The sequence below is a fragment of the Pristis pectinata genome, chromosome 32, assembly GCF_009764475.1.
Source record: "Pristis pectinata isolate sPriPec2 chromosome 32, sPriPec2.1.pri, whole genome shotgun sequence".
Taxonomy (NCBI): domain Eukaryota; kingdom Metazoa; phylum Chordata; class Chondrichthyes; order Rhinopristiformes; family Pristidae; genus Pristis; species Pristis pectinata.
This window is the reverse complement of record NC_067436.1, coordinates 4255565-4282013: the sequence shown is the minus strand read 5'-3', so window position 1 is coordinate 4282013 and position 26449 is coordinate 4255565. Positions and strand designations below refer to the sequence as shown.

At 40.5% G+C, this 26449-nt stretch overlaps 1 protein-coding gene across 1 annotated transcript; it reads right to left on the bottom strand.

Moving 5' to 3' along the window:
• Window positions 1-54: 54 nt before the first annotated feature.
• On the bottom strand, window positions 55-25628 carry lrrc61 (leucine rich repeat containing 61). Its single transcript, XM_052042357.1, has 9 exons — window positions 25509-25628; window positions 25329-25424; window positions 23150-23296; window positions 16896-16956; window positions 16696-16781; window positions 13739-13804; window positions 10338-10406; window positions 1646-1768; window positions 55-1516 (listed from the first exon to the last, which is right to left on the bottom strand). Exons 1-9 carry the CDS (start codon window positions 25528-25530, stop codon window positions 1431-1433), a joined length of 756 nt encoding a protein of 251 aa, XP_051898317.1. The 5' UTR covers window positions 25531-25628; the 3' UTR covers window positions 55-1430.
• Window positions 25629-26449: the final 821 nt, after the last annotated feature.

Sequence of the window (26449 nt, the reverse complement as noted above, 5' to 3'; positions counted from 1 at the left end):
TTGGATAGAGTCTTTTTCCCCAGAGCAGGGGAGTCTAGAACTAGAGGGCTCAGGTTTAAGGTAAGGGGGGTGAAATTTAAAAGGAGATCTGAGGGGTAAGTTTTTCCACACAGAGGGTGGTGGTTATCTGGAACAAACTGCCAGAGGAGGTGGTAGAGGCAGATATAATTACAACATTTAAAAGCTATTTGGACAGGTACTTGGATATGAAAGGCACTGGCAAATTTGATTAGCAGAGATAGGTATCATGGTCACCACGGACAAAGTGGGATGACAGGCCGTTTCTTTGCTGGATGATCTTTATTGCCGAGTTCAAATTCTCTTGCTCTTAAGACCAACATATTGCTTGACTTTCTAATTGCTTGCCAAAACATTTGGTAAGACACAAACCTCTGCTGCTTTCAAAGGCTGGATCATGTGATAGAGGCGTGTGATTAACACCAAAAGACAAGCTGTGCCATTTACCTTTTTCCTCAGGTACCCTGTCAAAAGCTTAGCAAGTTTCACCACACTCAGCAGTTAAGCAAATTGTGGCTTGACCGAGAGTGATCAAGGATCACAATTTGAAAGTTGAAAAGACTCAGAAGACAATATATATTGCCCTGGGGAATAACATGATGGTTGGAAGCTATCAGAGCTTTGTGACTTAGGACACAAGTTGAACCACCAAAATAACTGCCTTACATCTGCTTTTTAAACATTAATAACAGTGGTTCTAATGAAAGGTTATCAGCCCAAGCTGATAACTGTTTGCCTCTCTACTAATACTACTCTGCTGACTATATCCAGAATGTGTATCTTGATTTCACCTTTCTAGCATGCCATGGTTTGCTTTTGCATAGCTAGTGGAATTTGATTTCTGCAGCACTCTTCAGGAAGTATTTCAATGGCTTAGGATTGCATCTTATTATGAATATATTGCTCATCATGGGTTCAATATTTTTCAATGCACCACCAGAGACAACAGCTATGAATCACTGTTCACTTAGTCACCAATATGTATGAATAAATAGTTCATTTCAGTTGAATTATCAAACTTTACTAATAGATGTTTAGCGTATTACAGTAGTCAGTGCTTTCAAAAAGGCACATTTAACAGTGCAAGGGTTTAGAAGGCATAAAAATTGACCAACAGGCAAATATGTCTGCTGGAAGTGAGGTGGTAAAACCCAATTCAATTCAGCACATTAAACATTTTCATTGTTTACAAGGTTTTGCTTTTTCGCGACTTTGTGTGGCAAATATTCAACCTGCAGAGAAGCATACAGAAAACAACCTGCAATAGAAGGATCCGGCCCTTTCTTTGGTTTTAGTAACAAGTTCATTATAAACAAAGATTTAGCTGAGGTGTCAGTATTAATCAGTGGCTTCTGTTTCAGTATTGCTCAAGTTTCTGGAGGTAACTGCGACTATTGTCAGAGGTGTTTGACTTAGTTCATAGCCCTTAGTGTCCTTTTGGTTTTTGTAATGACATCAGCAGCCTTGCTGTTGAGCTTTCTGCATTCATTCAATAGTTCTAAGTATTAAAAAGGAGGACCAATAAGAATCATCCATATTCAAAATAAATGGTTTTAAGAAAATAATTCTACTTAAATCTTAATCAATTGTTACAAATTCAAATTGCACAAATCAAGAGAACCCTTACCATAAAACTGTTCCATAGCTTCATCAGTTTGAGTTTGCTGCATTGGCTGAAGTTCCCAGTAACTATCCTCAACCCATTTTTTAGGACCAAGTGGTCCACGAACAGGAGCACTGCTGTCAATTTCTGAAAATAAAGAACTTGAATTTATATACACAATTTTCACAACCTGAGGACGTCCCAAGATGAATTACTGCCAATAAAGTATTTTTGAAGTGTGAAAATTGTCTGTTGCGTTATCTGTGGTAAAACTTCACAGACAATTTTCACAATGCAACCTGGCCAGAACACCAGGAAAACTGCCTTACTCATTTTAAAATTGTTATGGCATTTATTGACCCTTGTTTGAGAAAACAGATTTAATAATTCTAAAGGTGGCATCTCTGACAATGCAGCACTCACTCAGTACTGCGCAGATTTTGTGTTCCAGAAATCTGGAATGGGACTGAAGCCATGACCTGTGACAGGAGGCAACTGCTCTACCTTCTGCGCAGAGAAAACAACACAAGTGTATGAACACCTGTATGAATTTTTTTTTGCTTAGTTGATATGCTGACAATAAACTATATAGCATACCACAGAGCTACAATAACACATAAAACCTACAACTATGGGTGTTATAAGGCCGTTAAAATATGAAATTTCCATTTTAACTGATTCCGTAGGTCCTTCTAATTGATTAATTTCTGAGGTTAGAAACAGAATAGTACAGCACAGGAACAGGCCCTCTGGCTCACTGTGTCTGCGCTGACTATGATGCCAAATTAAACCAATCCCATTTGTCTGCACATGATCTGTAACCCTTTATTCCCTGCCTGCTCGTGTATGTATCCATGCTCGTAAATATATCTACTGTATCTGCTTCTATCACCTTCCCTGACAGTGAGTTCCAGGCTCTGTGTAAAAAAAAATTACTTTGCAAATCTACTTTAAACTTTCCCCCTCTCACCTTAAACCTCTGCCCTCTAGTATTTGGCATTTCCACCCCGGGAAAGAGACTCTGACTATCTACCCTATCTATGCCTCTCATAATTTTATGTATTTCTATCAGGTCACCCCTCAGCCTCCGTCATGTTATAGCTGAAACACTCCAATCCAGGCAGAATCCTGGTGTACCTCTTCTGCACCCTCTCCAAAGCCTCCACATCCACATTCTTCCTATAGTCTGGTGAGCAGAACTGCACACAGTACTCTAAATGTGGCCTAACCAAAGTTTCATACATCTGCAACATGACTTCCCAACTTTTAAACTCAGTGCCCCAACCAATGAAGGCAAGCCTGTTGTATGCCTTCTTTACCATCCTATCCACTTGTGTTGCCACTTTCAGGAAGCTAAGGACCTGCACCCCAAGATCCCTCTTAGTAATATCAACACTACTAAGGGTCCTGCCATTTACTGCATACTTTCCATTTGCATTTGACCTGTTAAAATGCATCACCTCACACTTGTCTGGATTAAACTCCATCTGCCATTTCTCCACCCAAAGTTCTAATGGATCTATATTCTGCTGTAACCTTTGACAACCTTCCTCACTATGCTATGTGTTTGTGATGCAAGTAAGTTTTTCATTGCACCTGTGCATACATGTACATGTGCATGTGACAATAAACTTGACTTTGACTTCAAAGGGACTGCAGATGCTGGAATCTGGAGCAGCAAACAAGATGCTGGTTATGGAGGATTCTATATTTAGGGGAGTAGACAAGTCTTTGTGGTCAGACATGATCCCAGGATGGTTCAAGGATGGTACATTGGCTCCCTGGTAGCCACACTTGAGAATATTTCTAAGCAGCTGCAATACATTTTACATCATCTGCAAACTTACTAATCAGACAACCTACATTTTCATCCAGATCATCTACATATATCACAAACAACAGAGGTCTCAGCACTGATCCTTGTGGAACACCACTGATCACAGGCCTTGTGATAAAACACCCCTCTACCACCTAGCTCTGGCCAAACCTACGGTCAAGCCAGTTTTGGATCCAATTTACAAACTCACTTAATCTTCTGGACCAGTCCGCCAAGAGGGACCATGTCAAGTGCTTTACTAAAGTCCACATAGACAACATCTACTACCCTACCCTCATCAATCATCTTTGTCACTTCCTCAAAACACTCAATCAAATTCCCATACAAAGCCATGCTGACTTTCCCTAACAAGTCCATGCTCTTCCAAATGCAAGGAAATCTTGTCTCTAAGAATCTTCTCCAATAATTTTCCTAACACGTATATAAGGCTCACTGGCCTGTAACTTTCTTGTTTGTCCTGTTGCCCCTTTTAAACAAAGGAATAACATTGGCTATTCTCCAGTCTTCTGGCACCTTGCCCATTTCTAAAGAGGATACAAAGATTTCTGTCAAGGCCCCAGCTATCTCCTCCCTTGTCTCCCTCAGTAATCTGGGATAGATGCCATCAGGCCCCGAGGACTTCTCCACCTTAATAATTTTCAAGACACCCAACATCCCTTTCTTCTTCACGTCGACATGCCCTAGAATATCAGCATACCCCCTCCCTAATCTCACCATCATCAATGTCCTTGATTGTTTATGAGGAAAGATCAACCTGAATGGGCCTATACCCCAAAATTCAGGAGAATGCGAGATACTCTCATTGAAAGATTGAGTGTGATTGACAAGGTAGATGCCCTGAAGATGTTACTTCTGGAAGGGAAGAACAAAATTTGGCAGCATAGACTCTGGATGACGGCTGAGATAAGGATGATTTTGTTTTGGGGGTTGGAGGGAGGGTGGAAGATAATGACTCTTTGACATTCTCAACTCCAGAAAGCTGTGGATGCTGAGTCATTGTGATTTCCAGAACAAGACACAGTTTATTGGACTATAGACTAATCAGGGGTTAAGAATGGAAAACAAGCAGAAAGGCAGAGTTGAGGCAACAGATCAATTCAGTTGTAGGTAGAATAGTGTCCAGTTCCAAAGAGTAATGCTTCTTCAGAGTACAAAACTCAGAATTTTGGTGAGTGGGAAAATTCAATGCAGTGAGGGAAATAGATGCTGTTCTAATACCTTGTTTCTCCTTTGTGAGCCAAATCTAATAATAGAAGCCTACCTTAAACCCACGGAATGCACATAGCGTCCGATGTAGGAATTCCAGGATGCTTGCCGTGGCCTGGACAATCACAAAGTGCCTTCAGCTAGAGAAGGTCAAGCTCTGTATTTTGGAATATTTGATTCTGAATACTGATAGGGGAGAAATTTCCATTGGGAAGTGCAGCCAAATCCAGGACAGCACCACAGGTGGCTAACGCTAGAGGGGGGCGGGGGGGAGGGGTGGAGGGGGAGGAAGGTTACTACAGCAATAGTTAGAGGATTCTATATTTAGGGGAGCAGACAAGTATTTGTGGTCAGACATAATTCCAGGATGGTACATTGGCTCCCTGGTGCAACACTTGACAATATGTCCAAGCAGCTGCAGTACATTTTGGAAGGCGAGGGTGAACAGTCACAGGTCTGGATCATTTTGGTATCACAACGTAGGCAGAAAAAGGAATAAGGTCCTAGAGGCCTGTTTAGGAAAGGGATGAAGAACATGATTTCAAAAGATAGCTTCTCTGGATTATAAGACCGTAAGCCATAGGAACAGGATTAGGCCATTCGGCCCATTGAGTCTGCTCAGCCATTCAATCATGGCTGATTTTTTTTCTTTCAACCCTATCCTCCTGACTTCTCCCCTTAAGCCCCTTACTAATCAAGAACCTATCAATCTCTGCCTTAAATACACCCAATGATTTGGCCTCCACAACCCTCCACAACCCTCTGTGGTGACAAATTCCACACATAGAACCAGATAGCACAGCCTCAGAACAAAAGGACATCCCTTTGGAATAGAAATGAGGAGGAATTTCTTTAGCCAGAGGGTGGTGAATCCGTGGAATTTAATGCTACAGGCAGCTGTGGAGGCCGTCAGTGGGTATATTTAAAGCAGAGGTTGATAAGTTCTTGATTAAGTAAGGGTGTCAAATGGGAAGAAGGCAAGAAAATAGGGTTGAGAGGGAAAAATAGATCAGCCATGATCTAATTGCAGAGCAAATTCGATGGGCTGAATGGCCTAATTCTGGTCTTATGGTCTTATTCTCCACCTTTTGGCTGAAGAAATTCCTCCTTATCTAAGTTCTAAAGGGACAACCCTTTATTCTGAGGCTGTGCCCCATTATTATTATTCCTGATCAGCAGTATTATACCTGGTACCTGGAGTATAGAAATAGGGCAGTGTAGATGATTGCAGAGCTGGAGAGATTGTAATGGGGTACAGCTTTATATTGTCAGGGTACTGAAGCCAGTTTTGAAGAAGGTGGGACCTGTACAGACTACATGTGTTGTACCTCAACAGAACCAGGGCTTGTATCCTTGTGGCTGGATTTACTTGGGAAAGGTATTAACCAACTTGGCAGAAGGGTGGAAAGCTGAGATAAATTCAGAACGAAGAAAGGCAGAATTGGAAACAGAAGGCAGAAAAATAACAAATGATTTTGAGTCATAGAGCCAGAGTTGTATAACACCTTTTTGCCCATCTACAACATTGTATCATTGGAATCAGTGGAAGGCAGAGCAAGCAGAAAATAGACCAAAAAAAATGAGTCTGGCTTGTGCTTAATGGTATATACCTAAATGCAAGGTATTTAGTGAACAAGGCACAGCAACTGAAGACAGATATATAGATGTGTTATATTTTAACTATTACTGAAACATGGTTTAAAGGAAACAATAATGGGTAGATTAAATATCCTTGGTTACAAGGCTTTCAGATGAAATAAAAGGGAAGATGGAAACAGCAATATTGGTTATAGAAGCTGTCAAAACTGTGAGAAGAGATATATTGGAAAGAGCAACTGAGTCAATATTGGTTCAAATTTAAAGAAAGGAATCATACTATTGGGAGGATAACACAAGACTCCAAACAGTTTAAGGGAAATAAGAGAGCAACTCTGTAATCAAATTTCTGACAAATGCAAAAACTTAGAGAGGGGGAATTTCAGTAACCCTAATATTGATAGAGAAACAGTCAGTATAAAATTTATTGAGGACACAGAACCACAAAATTTCATTTAGAAGTTTTTTAAGCCAATATGCAGGAAGTCTTACCAGTGAAGGTGTTTAATTCTGGATTTTTAGGAAATGAAACTGGGCAAATGGGAGGTGTATCAGTATGAGCATTTTTGTCACAATATGACCGCCAAATCTCGAGGCACCTCCTCAACAAGGTATACAGAGGTAAGAGAAAACATAAAAAGAAAAGTTTATATCATACCAAGAGCTTCGTATATCAGAAGGCTAAATTGAAAGGAAAGCAGGAATAATATAAAAAAAACAAGAAAATCCTAAAGGTGCTTTATAAGTACACAAAGAGCAAGATAACCAAGGAAAGAATGTGTATTTGTTCATAAAAGAGGAGGATGGTACCTTGTTGCAGCTACAAGGGTTGACTGAAATATTGTCTGGGATAAACACAGCAATAAAGTACATGTATTTTTGAAAGTGGATATATTCACAGGCCTTGAATAAGCACCTGGTATAAACCCATGCAGTCACAGGGAGAACATGCAAATTCCACAGGCAGCTCCCAAGATCAGGATTGAACCGGGTCCCTGGAGCTGCAAGGAAGCAGCACTAAAATCTCACCATAAATGCTGCCCTTGGGGTTACAAGGACAGGCAAATAGGACCAGACCATATAAATATTTGCTCTTTTTCTGTCTTCATTTTTGTTTTTCCATTATAAATTCCCATATACATAATTACAAAACTGGTCAATGGGGTTCAAGTTGTCTCAGCCCGAATTCAGTACAGTAAGTAACTGTACAAGCTAACCTTGTTCCAAACTCCAAAGGAAAAGACACCACGTTATCAAATTGTTTGGAAATTATCCCAAGTGATAAAATAATAATGTACATGCAGAGGCTGGTGTTGCCACTTAACGATTAATTAAATTTCCACAAGCAGATTCAGTGTAAAGCACACATTATGGCATAATAAAATAAGCTATTATTAGTTTAAAAAAAAGTTACATAAAACTCATGGTACTTATAAAGATAGGAATTAAATCAAGGTTAGAGGCTGTTTGAAGCAACACATTCTAATCTAATTAAATGGGTTAGAGATCTTGCCAGCTATTTGAGCATCTTTGCCATTTATGTTTCACAAAGTAAATGGTGTCTGAGTCATACCTCCTCCCACGTGTGGTTTGAACTGTAAATTGTAACTCTGGGTGGGCTCTGACTCTGGCAGTCAGACATTATTGCCTTCAAATTCCTTCTTGCAAGCTGCCTTTAAGGTAACATCATTTCAGTCAGTCTACAGTACAAATTCACACCACTGAAGCTTCCCATTAACCATCATCTTCACAAGGAATAAAAAAAACACCATTAACAGGAAACGATTCTGTACTCTTAATAGGCGCCTCCAAGCATACGATTGCAAGGGTATCAGTGATGGAACTCACAGCCACATCCGTGCCCTCCCTGAATGGGAAGGGGAGTCCATTCAAATAATGTACAGTTTACATGACCATAGGTATTCCACAAGATGTTGGAACACATTTATATTTCTGTGGTCAACAGTTCCCCAATATTTAATGGAAAAGATAAGAGGGATGGATCTTTCAGAATTCTGGCCAATTCCTCCAGTTCAGCATCTATTTTTCTCTGCTTTGGTAGTAAAAGGATAGCACTAAAACTATGATGGCAGGTAAGTACCACACTTGCAGCTGCACTTCTGAAAGCTGGCCATGACACGTCACAAATACACACAGGTGGCAATCAAAAGGCAGTCGGCAGGAAGAATAGAACAACTGAAAATAGGAAGAGCAAAACAATGATGACAGGACTTTCGACTGGAAATACTGCACAAAGGACTGAAACCAAAAAAAAACACTGTACATTAACAATACTAAATAGAAGGAAATAATTTAACAACTTGTCTGGATTTTTCCTTCTTTCCTATCTAGGAATATTAAGCATCTATCACCTGATTTTCTATTTAACAATTTAGAAGATTAGAAAGTTACATTTAACACCCTGAACCTCCGCATCAAATAATTTCAACTACAAGTGTTCTTTGGCAGGAATTCAAAAGCAAAATATTTCGTATAATATTGCTATTTTCCAATAAGATAGAGCTTCTACAACCTTTATTGTTTAAATATCTACTGAGAATCCAAGGTGGCATTTGGAACTGAATACTCTTTATAAACTATTCTATTCTCTCTCTGGCACACAGTTACCCATTGGATTCAGAAATCTCCCAAAAACACCTTGTAGCATTTTCATGTCTTCGTCCCCTTGCTCACCCTTCTAGCCAGTGCGTTGAGATGTCCAGATTTTGTGGCAAGTTTTATTTTTACAAGGAATGGTAGGTGCCTGGAACTTGCTGCCAGGGGAGGTGGTGGAAGCAGATACAATAGAGTTTAAGAGGCATTTAGAGAGGCATGTGAACAGGCAGGGAATTGAGGGAAATAAACCACGTGCAGGCAAATGTGCAGTTTAATTTGGCATTATGGTCAGCACAGACACGGTGGGCTGAAGGGCCTGTTCCTGTGCTGTACTGTTCTATCTTCCATGTTTGTTCTTGCCCCAAGTATTTAGAGGTGCTGAATTGTCAGCGTTCTACATTTTGATCCAAAGAGATAATTGCAGCTCTTCCTACTAGTTTAATTGTCTGCAATGTTAAAATAACAGGTCTGAAATATGTAACTGAATCTGTAACATTTTCAAATAATTCTCCTTGACTGAAGATGCAGCTTGACTAATTTTGTTACATACCAGATAGAAATTATACATACCAAGCTCTTACATTGACCATGTAATTGGGCACTATCAGATTTCATTGACACTGGCAAAATCAGCAGCACATCCTGGCCTCAACTGTTTATACAACATTCCTGTTCTTTACTTCCTTTCTGTAATGGAGGATCTGGAGTGCTTACGCTTTAGTGCAGACCTGTGTGTGCAGTATTGTCAAAAGATTGAAAGTGCTAGGACTGTAGGCAAAGAGAAATTATCAATAACACTGGGGAAAATTGATGCACAAGGTGAAAGAGTGAGTCTGTTTTTCAATAACATTTGGGGAGGGGGGAAGATATTAATACCAGGGGAAAGTATCTTATGGTAAAGACAGACTAATTCACACACATGAATCTTAAACAAAGAACAAAGATACACAATTTGATAAAAAATGAACTGCAACAGTTCACCAAAAAAAAAGGAAAAAACAGATTGATGCCATTCAATAATATTCTAATCCAACCTTGGCCTCAATGGATTCACAAGCGCTTGAACTCCAGAAAGCTGCAAACAAGAAACTTCTTTTAATTTGACCAAGCATTTCCTGCTGTCATATTTTCCTTGTCCATTTTTTTTGAATCAGCAGCTCTCAGTTATTTGGAAGCCTGTTTGCAGACTTGCTGTGAGTGATATCTAAAATAGCTGCTTGCAAATTGTAATTGTGGGAACACAAACGAAAGAACATTCCATAGAAATAGTATAGCCAATAGTATAGCAAGTAATTTCAGGATAAATTAATCAACAGGATGACATTGGGAAAACCAGACTGGACCCTAGCATTGAAAAGCACATCATTAAGAGTTTAATCCATATTTCACTGTGCATACTAACTTTCACGTGGAGTGAAAATGTGATTTAAATTACAATCAAAATAAAAAGAGCTATCAAACCTTTCAAAGAAGCGTCAATGTCTTTACAGAGTCGGTACAAATCACTGCCCCTACCCGACACCCTCTCTCCTGTGAGAGGAACAGGACAGAAACAATTTCTGAGTGTTAAGATTCTTTTCATTTACTCAAAAATAAATGCATAGAAAGACACAATTAATCATGCATGGTTTAAGTAACTTTAAAGGAAAAGAAAATTAGGCTTAAATATCATGGTAATACTTGATAGCAGAATACAAAAATATTACTTCATGCTTCCACTAGGGAAAGCTCTCAGAATTGGGTGGACTTTTGCAGATTTAAGACCAAAAAATTATCATTCCCCAATTAATAGATTTGCTCAATGTTAAAGATAGGTTTGCAATAAAATTCTCTTGCAAGAACCGCACCAACTACATCTTAATAAATGAGAATTTATTTTCAATAAACTCACTAGTATCGCAGGTCAGTGTTCAGGTCCTGACTTTCATCCACCAGATTCCCATGCTGATCACACTACTATAGGAAGACATGGGGCAGGGAATCATCCCTCAAGGCAGTGAAAGACAAGTGACAAAGGAAAGATGTCTGGTGCCAAGTTTCTGGCACTAATCAGGGAATGGGGGTCAGGAAGAACTGAGCACCAGGGAGAGAATAAATACAATTTTTTTTTAAAATTATTTCTTCGAATGTTCTTCTTTCACCTTACAACGTGGTGGGACTTCAGAAAATTAAGAGTCAATCATAATCATGTACAGGCTGGTTTGCATAAATGTGTTAGTTGACTAATAAGACATTTAATGGGATTTTAAAACAACAATCCAATCAGTTTTCTAAATTCTGAATTCTTTAAGGATGTAACAGGGTGAGTAAGGTGGACCTAGCGGATACAGTGTATTTGGATTTCTACAAGGGTTTGGTAAGAGCCACATTGATGGTTAGTGCACAAGAGTCATTAAGTTGTGGGTTACATATTGTCACGGATAGTGAAGTGGCCAACTACAGAAAATATTGGGATAAATGGGTCATATTCAGATTAGCAATCATTAATTAATGTGGTGCAATAGGGATCAGTGTTGGGACTTCAACTATTTACAACCTATATAAATGATTTTGATGAAGGGACAGAGTTAATGTAGCCAAGTTTGCTGAAAATACAAAGTTGGAAGGACACAAAGAGCCTTCAAAAGGGATATAGATGGGTTAAGTGAATGGGCAAGTTGGTAGGTAAGAGATAAGACATCTTTATTAGTCACATGTACATTGAAACACACAGTGAAATGCATCTTTTGTGTAGAGTGTTCTGGGGGGCAGCCCGCAAGTGTCGCCACACTTCCGGCGCCAGTGTAGCATGCCCACAACTTCCTAACCCATACGTCTTTGGAATGTGGGAGGAAACCGGAGCACCCGGAGGAAACCCATGCAGAGACAGGGAGAATGTACAAACTCCTTACAGATAGTGGCCAGAATTGAACCCGGGTCGCTGGTGCTGATGCTGATAGTGAACAATGTGGGAAAACAAAGTTATCCACTTAAGAAGAAACAATAATAAAGCAGATCATTACTTAAATGGAATAAGACTACAAAACATTGCAGTAGAGCAAGGATCTGGAAGGTCCCATTATGTGGAACACAAAGAGTTAGCATGCAGGTACAGCAAATAATGATATCGGCCTTTATTGTAAGGGGCATGGAGTACAAGTGTCTTGATGCAACTTTGCAGGGTGCTAGCTCTCAGGGAGTAGAGTCATTAAATATATTCACCGTGGAAATTGACAGAAATTTGAATTACAGGAGAATTGAGTATTGGGAGAGAGCAGAAAAGTCTTAATTTGATTAGCCATAATCTTACTAAATGGTAGAGCAGGCTCAAGGGCTGATTGCTGAGGGCTTCTGTTCTGAAGTACAAACTCACAAGTTGATGCCATGACAGCTGGGTTGATAATTTAACATCAGAACCATGACAGCATCATAGCCCAGAAAAAAAAATTCGAGCAGCAATTAAATAAAAGCAGAACAAAGTCCTGCTAAAATTGATAGAATGGTTTCAATATACAAAACTAAATGAGGCTGGGTGCCTGTCTGTGCCATGTTGTTTTTGCAATGTGGTCCCAGTATAGCCTTCCGTTGGGAGCCTAGCCTCCAGCATTCCAGCATGACTGAATTTAGCAGGGCACAAGCAGTCTGATGGATTTTCAGAACCACTCATAACCAGCCTCAAAGGTTTTCACAGCTGTTAGTGTGGTAGGGCAAATGAATGTTTATGAATATCTTCAACATTCACACTATTCCAAAATGGGTACAAGAATAGAGAGATCCAGAGGTATGTGCACATGGTTAATTAAGGTTGAGAAAGTGTTAAAACATTCTGGATCCCAGGCTTTATAAACAGAGACATGATGAACAAAACCAACAAAGTCACAATCACCTTTATAAAACTGGTTCGACCACAACTAGCGTATTGTATACAGTTCTTGGTATGTATCTTGTGAAAGGCAAAGACTTTAAAGGTGGTGCAGAAGAGGTTTATTGAAATGATTCCAAGGATGAGGAACATTGGTTACATGGATAAACTGGAGCAGCTGGGGCTGTTCTCCTTGGAACAAAGGAGATGCAAGGCGACTTGACAGAGATATTTAAAATCATGAAGGATATATAGATTGAGGGAAACTATTCCGCTAGTGGAAGGCCAAGAGCCAAAAGGTATTAAATGAAGATGAATTGACAAAAGAACCATAAAGAGAACCTATGTTTTTATATACATGCAGCAAGTGGTAGGATCTGGAATGTACTACCAGTGTTGTAGCAAAGACAGATTCAACTGTAATGGTCAAAGAGGAACTGGACAGGTATCTATTTGCAATGGTATGGGGAGAGGGCAGGACAGTGGGATTATCAGGATTGCTCTTACATAGAACAGTAAGAATTCAGTGGGCTGAAGGCCTCCTTCAGTGCTGTAACTATTCTGCAATTCTGTGAACACCTTGGACACAAAAAAGTTAAGATTTAATATACACTCAAGGGCACATTCATGCAATAAAAATAACATTTAAATGATTGGAACTTGAATAAATATTTAAAAAAACTAACCATCTTTTTTCCCTACAGTGAGTGCCTCCCAATCATTGGATGGGGATTGTTGTGCTTGGTCAGCAGGCAGGTTTCCCAACCCGAAGAGTCGAGAAACCTGCAGAAGATTGCGCTGCCTAGTTAGGACTCTATGATGAGCCCACTGGAGCAGCCAGAGCTGGCTGTGGCAGGGCAGAAAATGCCACCAATGGTTTGGTCTGATACCAGTGATAGTAGTTTGTATTTCTGTGGGTATGTACAAGTAAATTCTAGCATTAGTGCTGCATTAGTGAAGGTGGTCTGCGCCAGTATCTCATAACAGAAACTTCAATTCCTCAAATTTTCAAATTACTCACCATCTAATACCTTCATGTTTGGGAACATGTCCAACATTGTGCTCAGATATGATGTATTCATACACACTGAAAACAAAGGACAGAGTCACATCTTTCTGCAGAAATATTTACATTTGTCATGCATGTCCCAGACTTTACAACATTGACACTGTGTTAACTCTGAGGCAGCAATTATGCTGTCCTCTGAAGCATTTTAGCATCTCACATAAAATAAATGCTGCATCCACAGGATGCATTACATGGTGACTAAATAGCTTTAAATGGATTTGCCCTTTCTTTAACCTTGCAACATTACTTATAGCCAAGACAGCATAAATAATGGAAAACAGAGGATTTATTCCATGCCTTTGAACTAAGGCAGTTCTGCCACTTACCCAGACCAGAAATTAATCTAATTTTCATCTAATTATCACACTGCATTCAAGGATGAACAGAATTTCATTTATCTAGTGAAATTTTACAACCTTGGGATGTTCCGAAGTGCTTTACATCCAATGAAGTACTCACTATTGGGATATAGGAAAGCATGCATCCAATTTATATGCAAGATCCCATAAACATGTGTGATAAATGCTTTCAGTGATGTCAATAGAGGGATAAATATTAGCTTTAGCATCAAAAAGAATTCCCTTGAGGTAGTGTTGTGGGATCTTTTGCATCCATCAAGAGGGAAAATACAACTTATTCAGTTTATTACCTCATTTTAAAGGCAGCACCTCTGACATTCCAAAATTCCTATATTATTGCTCTCACTACTGCTGGAATATCAGTCTAAATTTTATTCTCAAAGCTCTGTAGAAAGGCTTGAATTCAAAACCTTTTGACTCGAAAGGGGCATTGATTGGGAGCAGCTGCTGTCATACAAGTCCACGCCCGAGATTGGGAATTGTTTAAAGACCAGCTGATCAGAGTTCAGGATCGGCATGTTCTGGTAAAGAGCAAGGACAAGGATAGTAAGGTAAAGGAAACTTGGATGACCCGAGAGGTCCTAAATTTAGTCAGAAAGAAAAAGGAAGCAAACGTAAGGTTTAGGAAGCTAAAATCAGACTGAGCCCTTGCAGAATGTAAAGATAGCAGGAAAGTGCTCAAGCAGGTGATTAGGAAGGCCAAAAGGGGCCATGAAATGTTCTTGGTGAGCAAGATCAAAGATAGTCCCAAGGCATTTTGGATAACTAAGGAGAGGGTAGGTCCACTCAAGGATAAAGGATGGAATTTGTGTTTGGAGTCAGAGTACACGGCTGAGGTACTAAATGAGTACTTTGTGTCGGTATTTTCCAAGGAGAAGGATTTGGAGGATAGTGAAGGAAAAATGGTACATGCTAATATGCTGGGACATTTTGAGATCAAGGAGAAGGTAGTACTGGGTCTTCTGAAAAGCATTAAGGCGGTTAAGTCCCAGGGCCTGATGGCATACATCCCAGAATACTGAAAGAAGCAAGTGAGGAGATTGCTGTGGCTTTGACAAAGATCTTTGTGTCCTCACTAGCAAAAGGTGAGGTCCCAGAGGACTGAAGAGTAGCAAATGTTGTGCCTTGCTTCGAGAAGGGAAATATGGATAATCCAGGTAACCATAGGCCATTGAGCCTCACGTCAGTGGTAAGGAAGCTATTGGAGAGGATACTGAGGGATAGGACTTATGCACATTTGGAAAGGCATGGCCTACCTAGGGACGGTCAGCATGGTTTTGTGCGGGGCAGTTCATGCCTTACAAATTCGATCAAGTTTTTTGAGGAGATGACAAAGGAGCTTGATGAGGGTAAGGCAGTAGACATTATCTACATGGACTTTAGTAAAGCATTTGACAAGGTCCATCATGGTAGGCTGATTCAGAAGATAAAGATCCATGGGATCCAGGATGAATTGCAAGTTTGGATTCAGAACTGACTTGCCCAGAGAAGACATAGAGTAGGGGTGGAAGGTTGTTATTCTGGCTGGAGGTTCGTGACCAGTGGTGTTCCACAGGGATCGGTGCTGGGACCTCTATTGTTTCTGATGTATATCAGTAATTTGGATGAAAATGTAGATGGGTGGATTAGCAAGTTTGCAGATGACACAAAGAATACAGGGGGATATAGATCAGTTTTGATATGGGCAGAGAAGTGGCAGATGGAGTTTAAAATCGGGCAAGTGGGAGGTGTTGCACTTTGGGAGGCTAAATGAAAGGAGAAAGTATACAGTTAATGATAGGCCCCTTAATAGCGTTGAGGTACAGAGGGATCTTGGGGGCCAGGTCCATTGTTCACTGAAAGTGGTTACGCAAGTGGATAAGGTGGTAGAGGTGTATGGAATGCTTGCCCTCATTGGTAGGGGTGTTGAGTATAAGAGGAAGGAAGTCATGCTGTAGCTTTATTAAACTTTAGCCAGACCACACTTGGAGTATTGTGTGCAGTTCTGGTTGCCCCATTATAGGAAGGATGTGGAGATTGTGGAAAAGATACAGGTTTACCAGGATGCTGCCTCAATTAAAAGGTATGAGCTATAAGGTTGAACAAACTTGAGTTTTCTCCTCAGAGCGTCGGAGGCTGAGGGGAGACACGATAGATGTTTCCAAAATTATGACAGACATAGATAGGGTAGAGAGTCAGAATCTGTTCCCTAGGTTAGAAATGTCGAACACCAGAGGACATGCTTTTAAGGTTGGGGGGTAGGGGGGAGTTAAATGGCAATGTGAGGGGCAAGTTATTTTTAAATGCAGAGAGTGGTAGGTGCCTGGAATGAGTTACCGGGGTAGTAGTGGAGTCAGGCAGTTTGGGGGAGTTTAAGGGGCTTTTAGATAGATGCATCAATATGAAGGGAACGGAGGGATAAGGATGATAGACAGGAGGAGGACATTTAGTATAAACTGGCATCAAGATCAGCACAACATCGTGGGCCGAATGGCCTGTCTAGTGCTGTACTGTTCTGTGGTATTAGAAGGTTTATATACGAATTGAGTCACAGCTAAGAGAACGCGTTACCTGGATTACTAAAGCTGCAAACTGTATCTTTCAATCGAATCGTATCCAGTTTCTTCAGCTCAGTTAATGAACGAAGTGCATCAACACTAAAGAACAGTGCACATATACAGAAATTGGCTTGACATATAAAAACTGTTGCAACTGCTAAAAGTAGCAATTTCTGTCAAATAAGGGTCTGCAAATGACTTTTACACACTTACCTGCTGATTAGGTTTCCTGCCAAATTGATGCTCTGCAGATTTTCACAGGATTGCAGAGGATCTGGAATGGAAAAAAATAGTTGATTATACTTAAAGAGGGAAAAATAAAGGGTGAAGAATGCATAATTTTTCCACAATGGCTTCAATACCTCTGATGTTAACATTCTACAAGACAGAGGAGTAAGCTGGAAATTTAAATGACTAACCACTTATTAAAATGAAATACAAGAGAGTACACCAGATGCTGGAAATGCATAATAAAAATAAAAAATTCTGGCACAAAATGTTAACTCTGTTCCTCTCTGCACTAATGCTTTCTGACAATGTAGAGTTTTTCCCTCATTTTAGGATTTTGTTTCTTTTCAAACTAAGGGTGGCACTGCTACCTCATTTCTAATGGAAGCATAGATTGCATGACAGGCAATACTTAGGATCTTTCAAACCCACTTATTTGCTGCCCTCCTCAACAGTGTAAACTGGACTCTTCGGTGCACATCATTTAAACATGCAAAGTGTAAACTGCATTTCTAAGAGCAATATATTATGAACCATGGATTTAAATTCCCTATTGTTTATATTTTTAGTTCCAGGACTTTCAAATGAATAGGTGTTTTTACAACCAAAGACCCGAAAACATACAGCTAAACTTACATCAATTAGAGATAAGGGAGAAATCATATTAGACACTTCATTAAATGGGCAGGAGATCTGATGCTGCTCATTTTGCATCACTGCCTGCAATGAATGTCTGGTCCGAGATCACAGAGCATGACTATTTTGTTTTGAGGAATAATCTTTATTGAGACAAAACTGCTACAGATGACCAAGTATACTAATACAGAGAGATTACTATAAAAATATGAACCAAGGTCCACAGCAGAAACAAGCCATTATACCCAACGGTGCTGGTATTTAGTCCCCACACAAGGTTCCTCACACACTAATTACACTTACCACTTCCTAGATTCTTCTGTTCTTCCTTATATGGATTGTCTCTGTGTTATCTAACTTAACCACCAAGCACAAGTTCCCACTATCTCAGCACCCTGTGAAAAGATACTCTACCTAAAACATGACTAACACTTCCAACAACCATCATCATAACTCCCATTGTAGGAAGGTTAAAAGTGAGAGAATCACTAACCTATTTGTGTTTTATACAGTTCCTGTTCCTTCCTCTCCAAGTGTAGCTTCTGACTGTAAGTACAACATTGGTAATCCATTGTACCCAGCTGCAGCAAATAATCAAGATACCTTCTTGTACGTGAAAGTGATTTGATTGTCTGTGGTGCATGCACTATAGTGCCATGCAAACTTTGCAGGCACTATAGTTTAAAAGTATTATCCAGGTGCCATGTTTTAGGTAGAAGACCTTTTCACAGGGTGCTGAGATAGTGGGAACTTGTGCTTGGTTGTTAAGTTAGATAACACAGAGATATTGTTTTGAGCTGCAAGAATTGATGGACAGCTAAAAGCACTAGCACTAATATAGTTGTTTTGAAACCACAATAGCCCAAAAACCTTTACAGCCTATGTAGTGATTTAACATCCCATTGCAAAATACGTGACAGCCACACTCACACACAAACCCCAAAAATGGGATTAGTGAAGCATTAGTGTTAATGAGCACAGGATGGTTAGCTTGGACTTGCAGGGCTGATGGACCCGTTGCTGCATGACTCTTTGACCCACCACCAGCAACATTTCAGCAAAACTAAAGAGCTGATTGTTGACTTCAGGAAGGGGAAGGAGGCCAAACATGCACCAGACTACATGGGGGGGGGGGAAATCGGCGGTGGAGAGAGTCAGCAGCTTTGCGTTAACATATCGGATGACCTGTCCTGAGCCCAGCATATAGATGCAATCATAAGGAAAGCGCGCCAGCATCTATACTGTCTTATGAGGTTAAGGAGGTTTGGCTTGTCACCAAACACTTTAACTAACTTCTACAGATGCACCATTGAAAGTATCCTTACTGGTTGCGTCATGGTCTGGTACAGCAGTTTGAATGCACAGGAACATAAGCAGCTATAGAGGGTAGTGGACTCTGCTCGACACATCACAGGCATATCCCTCCCCACCATTGGTAGTATCTTCAAGAGGCGCTGCCTCAAGAAGGCAACATCCGTCATCAAAGATCCCCACCATCCGGGCTATGCCATCTTTTCGCGGTTACCATCGGGCAGGAGGTACAGGAGCCTGAAGTCCCACATCACCAGGTTCAAGAACAGCTACTTCCCTTCAACCATTCAGTTCTTGAACCAACTGGCACAACCCTAATCACTACAGTTTAGCAACTCTATCACCACTTTGACAACTTTGCACTGGAATGGATTTTTGTTTTGTTCTAATTGTGTGCTTTCTTGCAAAAATTGTGTATAATATATGTTTATCTTTTTCTTGTGAATGATGCTCATATGATGCTCTGTGCCTGTGATGCTGCTGCAAGTAAGTTTTTCATTGTACCTGTGCATTAATGTACTGGTGCATATGGCAATTAATTTGGACATAATCTGATGTTAACTGGAGGATAAATTTTTGTCTGGGACTTAAAGACAAATGAACCAGCTCTTCAAGCTAGTGTTGTGAGCATACATCTACCAAGAGTGCAGAGGGGTCCTGAATTCAACCCATCAACTGAAAGACAACTGATCATCTCAAATTTTGCTGCGGCACTCACTGGTTATTTCCCTGGAGTCTCATCTGGTTATGCACTCAATAAAATAGACATTTCTGTTGGGGGCACATCACAATTCAAATTAATACCAGAAATCCCATTTGCAATCTGAAGCAAATCTTCCACAGAATGTTTAATCACAAAGTCAGTTTCCTATTTTCCTGCTTTCAAAAACTGTTCCTAAATTGAATTTATTTTTCAGCTGCATTCAAACCTATTTTCAAAGTAGATATTCCCTTGTCCAAGGCCATGCGGAGTCAGGTCTGAACCATGTGTATTTCAACACAAATGATCATTTTCTCTTTGGAAATACAAACACACCAATGTCTGCAGATCAGTTTTAAAACACTTTTTGTGCTTTGTGATGATGTGGAGGGTTGAGGGTTAGGAGGAGGAGGAAGAATTTTGTGACAATGTAACCATTTGGGATATATGCACGCCAGAAGTCATTTCAAAATCAAGCATCTGGTTCCTTCCCAATTTGGCAGACCTGAGCTGCAAGACACACAAAACGGGAACGACTACAGCTGCTGCCTTGCTCTCCTTTGTTCAACATTTGAGGTTTTATATACATCAGAGACTGTTAGCTCCAATTAGGGTTCTTGTTAAGCCAGCAACAAATTGCAACAAATGAGCAAAACACAACTCTATTAACAAATGAAGTGGTGAGACCAAATTTCAGCAGTATCACTATAAATTCATTTATTTTTCTGATTATTGCTCAGCTGTACAGTTAAGGTGCATAATGCAGGCAACTAAATCTCCTGACTAACATTAATTAATCACAGACATGAAATGACAATAGATTAGATATGAGGAAGCACCCCAAGCCAATACATTTACTATTCAAAATCTTGCTTCATTAACATAAAAACACGATTACAACCATAAGAGCATCATCCAGTCAAAAAGGATCACTCTGATAGTTTAGCACACAAAATTACTGCATAAAATTTATGACAGTCCAGGAAGATCAGACGTTTTATCTCTAATGCTCTCAGCCAGTATACTGCAGTGGCACTACACTTAGCCTCCAGGCTGGAGAGAGAAAAAAAAATTGAACAAATTTGGATCTCTCAAATACAAGTCTAAGCGTCCTGCTGCACCAACATTTGATAGACACTGTCAATGTCGGCAAAGCAATAGATGGTAGATGTGGATGATATCGAGCCTGAAGGTACTTGAATAGGCCAAAAGCTGAATGCCATTCCTGCTAATCTAGATGAATACACCTAGAGAAAAGACTAAGGAGATGCATTTAGATGGAGAAAGGTGGGTGGAAGCTTACTTGAAGCATAAAGACCAGCATGTACAAGATGGCCCAAATATCTTATTTCAGTATAGCACTATATTGTTTCTCTGTTTAAGGGAAGACATTTATATTAATTTATACTAAAAAAAGAGTAATTAATTGTGAGGATGCTTGGGGGGGGTGGGGGGGTGGGGGGGGTGGTGGTGGCAGCGCATTTAGTGCCTACAAAGTCAGGTCTGCTCCCCAAATTCACTCTCTGGTAACACTGTTGGAAAAGTTCAGTGTGGATTCAGTATTTCAACAAGTTCACTGTCAAGAAATGCAGAGTACAAAAAAAAATTGTTGGGCTGGTACTGAAATCAAAATTAAATTTATAAGTATATTAAGTGCAAGAAGGCAATCATTAACAACCAAAGAGACAATCTGTGTATGGAGCCTGAGAACACAAAGTATTCATATAAGATCTCACCTATCTGTATTCACTGTGGAGAAGACCATTGTAGTTGGAGAATTCAGAGAGGAGGATAGTCAGGTTCCAGAACAAATGGCCATTGAAAAGGAGGAGGTATTAGACGTCTTAGTAGGGTTAAAGATGGATAAATCCCCAGGGCCTGTTAAGATGTATCTCAGGCTACCAATGGAAGGCAAGGGAAGAGGTTGCTGGGGCTTTAAGAGAAATTCTCAAATTTCTGAACATTGAATTGGTGTCAAATGACTGGAGGACAATGAATGTAGTACGTTTATTGAAGCAAAACAGCAGGGAGAAGATGGGTAATTACAGGCCAGCAAACCCAACATCAGTAAAATACTTATATTAAAGGATATTGCAGTGCAGCCATTGAAAAATCAGAACAATTTCAAGTGATTAGAATATGACATCTACGAATTAGACTCACTGGTGTTAAAAAAAAGTGTACATCAGAATGAAGATTCAGTAGAAAATGACATGATGTTTCAGCTACTAGTGCACAATAGAATCAGTCCACAGTTGTACTTGGAACTATTGGAAAGAGGAGGAGGGTTGCAGAAGGCAAGTTCAAAATTAATCTTCAAAGAACATTTTAGTGAGTCTATGAAATCATCTCTCAGGGAGATGTGAAGTAGTTAGCATTAATTCTTAGCAATACAAACAAGATCTATTTTGGAAGATATTCTGTGATGTGGTATGCAAGTAATTTGAGGTGTAACAATGTTGAGTGGAACATAGCTTGGGAGGTAAAAGTGGCTTTGTATATATGATTCTTAAAGTTCTCCAACAATGGGGCTTTCATCACCTCAAGGCTAAGACTGGTGTAGACAAGTGAATGATTGGTCAATGATCCAATTATCATTGTATCATGTGACCAGGATAGTAGAATTTGGGTACATTTTCTTCCAGCTTAGCGTAAGAACATAAGAAATAGAGGGAGAGTTGGCCATTCATAGCTGCTTCTTCATTGAATAAGATCATGGCTTTTTTCTTAACCTCACTGCCACTTTCTGGTAATGACCCCATATCCCTTGATTGCCTTAGCACCTCTTATTATTATTAACTTCCATGGCAATAGTCAGTGTTATTTACTACAATTTTGCTGTATTATCACATTTGACGTGTGTTACAATTCCTGACAAGCCCAAGATGAGTATAGCGCACTGAGAACATCAAACAATACTTTAAGGACTCCGAGAGCTGCAAGCTCCAAAGGTGATATGGAAAGCAAAATAACTGCAGCTACTGCTAATCTGAAATAGAAAACTTGGTGACTAATTGCAACTGCACAGCCATTTGCCTGTACTTTACTGAAATGTTGCTTTTATTGTTTTTCTCTTTCTTTGCAGCTAACACTCCTAAAAGCTTAGACAAGGTACTAACATGAGAGTGGGTTTGTGGACACCTGCCATTTACAGAGTAAATGGGGAAATAAAACTGTAGATCCTGGAATTCTGAAATAAAAATGCCAGAAAGACAACAAATGAGGCAACATCTGAGAAAAGAAAAACATTTAGTATTTCAGATTGAATCCTCTTCACTAGAAAGTATTTGTGAGCAGTTTCCTCGTGCATGTCATTGTAGTATTGTGTGTATGAATGAACAAGTGCTACAGGATAATCATTCTCACTGCAATATTAGAAAAGTGGTATTAATCATTGAAAAAGTGGCTTCCTTGCTCTTGTGATATAAAAACAGAAAATGCTGGAAATACTCAGCAGATCAGACAGCATCTGTGGAGAGAGAACTAAAGTTACATTTTAAAAGTTGATTATATTCTGCTAAGTCAGTGGATGAGAGTTTGTGATTTTTGTTTATAAAATAATTTTTAGTAATGTTCAAGATAGTCACTTTACCGAGATTGGAGATTCTATTAGCAGACAAGTTGAGCACAGTTAGAAGTTTGAGTGATGCCAAGGGCTTAAGGTTTGAGATGTCGTTTCTCGACAAGTCCAGCCTCTCCAGGTTTACACAGTCTCCAATGCATCCAAGACTGCAGATGCCTGTAGCAAGCAACAGCACAAATATTCCTTTACATAATTCTCTTTTCTGCAACTACTCTTGTTTAAAAGAAAGACACCGGTTTACACCATATTTTAGATTTTACTTTCTAAAATTTGATATTGCCAACTAAAAGGATTATCAAAAGTTTAAAGTAAAATTGAATATAGACAGATCCTTGGATCACTGATGGTGTTTCACTAGGAGAAGGTGAGACAGGGTGTGGCTGAGTGATAACAAGCTCCTGGTTTGATCCAGGTCACTCTGGGGAGCTTGATCACCTGTTTTGACAATACCACAAAGTGTCAGATGGTCTCTTTCTGAGCTAAAATTAGAGTGTTTCCCTTAGAGGCAGGACAAAAGGGGAGAAGCACAAAACCTCTCAGAAAATGGTTTCAAAATAGCTATAGGATTGAAGAGGGAGTAGGTTATCTGCTACAGTCTCTGCTCTAGGGAAAACCAGGTGAAGAGCGGTGGAGAGAAGAGGTGCTAAGACAGTAAAGAGAATATAAAGAGAAGGAAAAAGGAGAGGTGTAATTAGAAGTTGGGAAGCTGTTTTTAAATAGGAAGCATAATGGACTAAAAGGCCAGTTCTGCTGAGGTGGATGTTAAAGACCCTGCTTTTATTTGTGGAGGGGGAAGCTGCTAGAAACCTCTGGTCCAAACCCACTTCATTCACCTGATCCAGTTATTTAATTATGATTAAAAGTACTTATAGACAAAAGAAGTTATATGTTATATAATTGAAAGTCTTTGTTATTTAAAGAAACAGATGAAGCTCTTTTGATAGTTTGTTCAACCTTGTTACTCAATTAGCTGTGACAAAACAAGTAGATTATTTGGCCCAACAAACAATCTGCTGGAGGAACTCAGCGAGTCAAGCAGCATCTGTGGGGGAAAAGAACTGTCGATGTTTCAGGTGGAAATCCAGTATCAGAACTCGGACAGGGTTTCAGCCTGAAACATCAATGATTCCTTTCCTCCCACAGATGCTGTTCAACCCGCTAAATTCCTGCAGCAGATTGTTTGTTGGGCCAAATAATCTACCCGCTTTGTCACAGCTAATTTGAGTAACAATATTCCAGACGCCATCATCTGCAGTCTCTTGTGTCTAGATTATTTGGCTGTTCAGCCAATTTTGGGTCCTGGCTGTGTGTGGACTTGGTGACCATATTCGCCCGTAAATCCATAGTCACAGCATGTCAAACAATAATCCATTTTTGTAAGTGTTATTGGTAAGTTATTAAGACGTGATAGGGTGGTATAATAACAGCAACTCGTTGGATGAATTGACATTATACCAGCACTACACCAGAAGTAACTTCTGCAGCAAACCAGAAAGGGACGAGAGACATAGACAGAAGCATGTATTTGTTGAAGAATGGCTGGCAAACGTGTAGCTGTTGCAGAGTTGTGTGTCTCCATCAGCATTACAGCTTCAAGTCATGCCTTAGTTAAACTCAGACAGTTAACAACCTTGGAGTATTGTGTGCAGTTCTGGTCACCTCACTACAGGGAGGGTGTGGAGGCTTTGGACAGGGTGCGGAGGCTCTGCAGAGGGTGCAGGGAGGTTCATCAGGATGCTGCCTGGATTAGAGGGCATGAGTTATAGGGAGAGGTTGGACAAACTTGGGTTGTTTTCTCTGGAGGCTGAGGGGAGACCTGATAGATGTTTATAAAATTATGAGAGGCATAGAGTAGACAGAATCTTTTCCCCAGGGTAGAGGGGTCAAGTACTGGGGGACATTCATTTGGGGTGAGGGGGGGAAGTTTAGGGGAGATATGCGGGGCAGGTTTTTATACACAGGAAGCAGTGGGTGCCTGGTATGTGCTGCCAGGGGTGGTGGTGGAGGGGTTTAGGAGGCTCTTAGACACATGAATATGCAGAGAACGGAAGGAGATGGATCATTTGCAGGCAGAAGAGATTTAGTTTAATTTGGCATCCTGTTCAGCACAGACATGGTGGGCCGAAGGGCCTGCTCCTGTGCTGTACTGTGTTCAACCCGAGTTGACAGCCAGCTGCCTTGTACTCACCCATTTTCGTCAGCTTTAAGGACAAAATCGACTCCAGGTCGAACTCCCCAGTGATTGATTTGAGCAGGTCGACGGTGATCCTGACGTCTCCATCCCCTGAAAACAAAAAAGGGACCACAGGTGGGGTGAGCGCTGGGCCCGGTGAGCGGGAGGAAACATCCAAGAGGCCGGTCCACTCACCAACTCCGGCCGCCCGCTCCATCCCCGCCGCCGGGGTAACTACCCGAAGCCCTCGACCTGCTCCTTCCCTTCGCCGTCCCTTCAGCCCAAAGCCCCGCTGCCGTCCGGTGACCTGGTCACCACGGCGCCCTGGCGGCCCGTTCCCGAGCAACCGTTGCCATGGTTCCTGCCGCGTCGGCGAGAGCCTCTCTGTCGCAAAATGAGGGTTTTACGACGGGGTGGTGAGCGGCCGGCGGATGGCGGGAGAGGGTTGTCCGCTTCGACGTCGCGGGTACCGTGGCCGTGAACCGGGACAACGGCCGCCCGGCTCTAAACTACAGCAACTTTACACTTTCTCTCAACGTTTTTATTTGTTATTGGACACGGTTTAGAAAGGTTGCCGGCCTCACCCCGCTCCGATCTCCAACGAAAGTTCCAGAAATTCTCGACTGGAGTTAAGCAAAGTTATGTGTAAATATTGACAACTTTAGTAATTCGTTTGTTTTTAAACAGCCTCGTTAACATCTTTACATTGCTGGGGTTATATAGAGCTTCCCAAATCTGATTTGTGTCACTTTGCCCTGCTGGATTTCTGGTGGACCAGAAGTTTAAAAGTGAACCGGTAATTTGTGTGAAAATCAATATAAAAACTACAAGTGTTGGGAATCTGAAATAAAAACAGAAAATGCTGGAAACATTGAAGAGCTTAGGCAGCATCACGCCCAGGTGTGACCAAGGATCTGGGACCTGAATTGTTGATGGTTCTCCTCCGACAGAAATGCAGGATAGATATAGTCCAAGAAAAAAGGTTTTGAATGGAAAAAAGGCACAAATGTGGATAACGAGAGAGGTGAAGGCTAAAATAAAAGCAAAAGGGAGGGCATACAAGGAAGCAAAAATTAGTGGGAAAACAGAAGACTGGGAAACTTTTAAAAACCTGCAGAAAGAAACTAAGAAGGTCG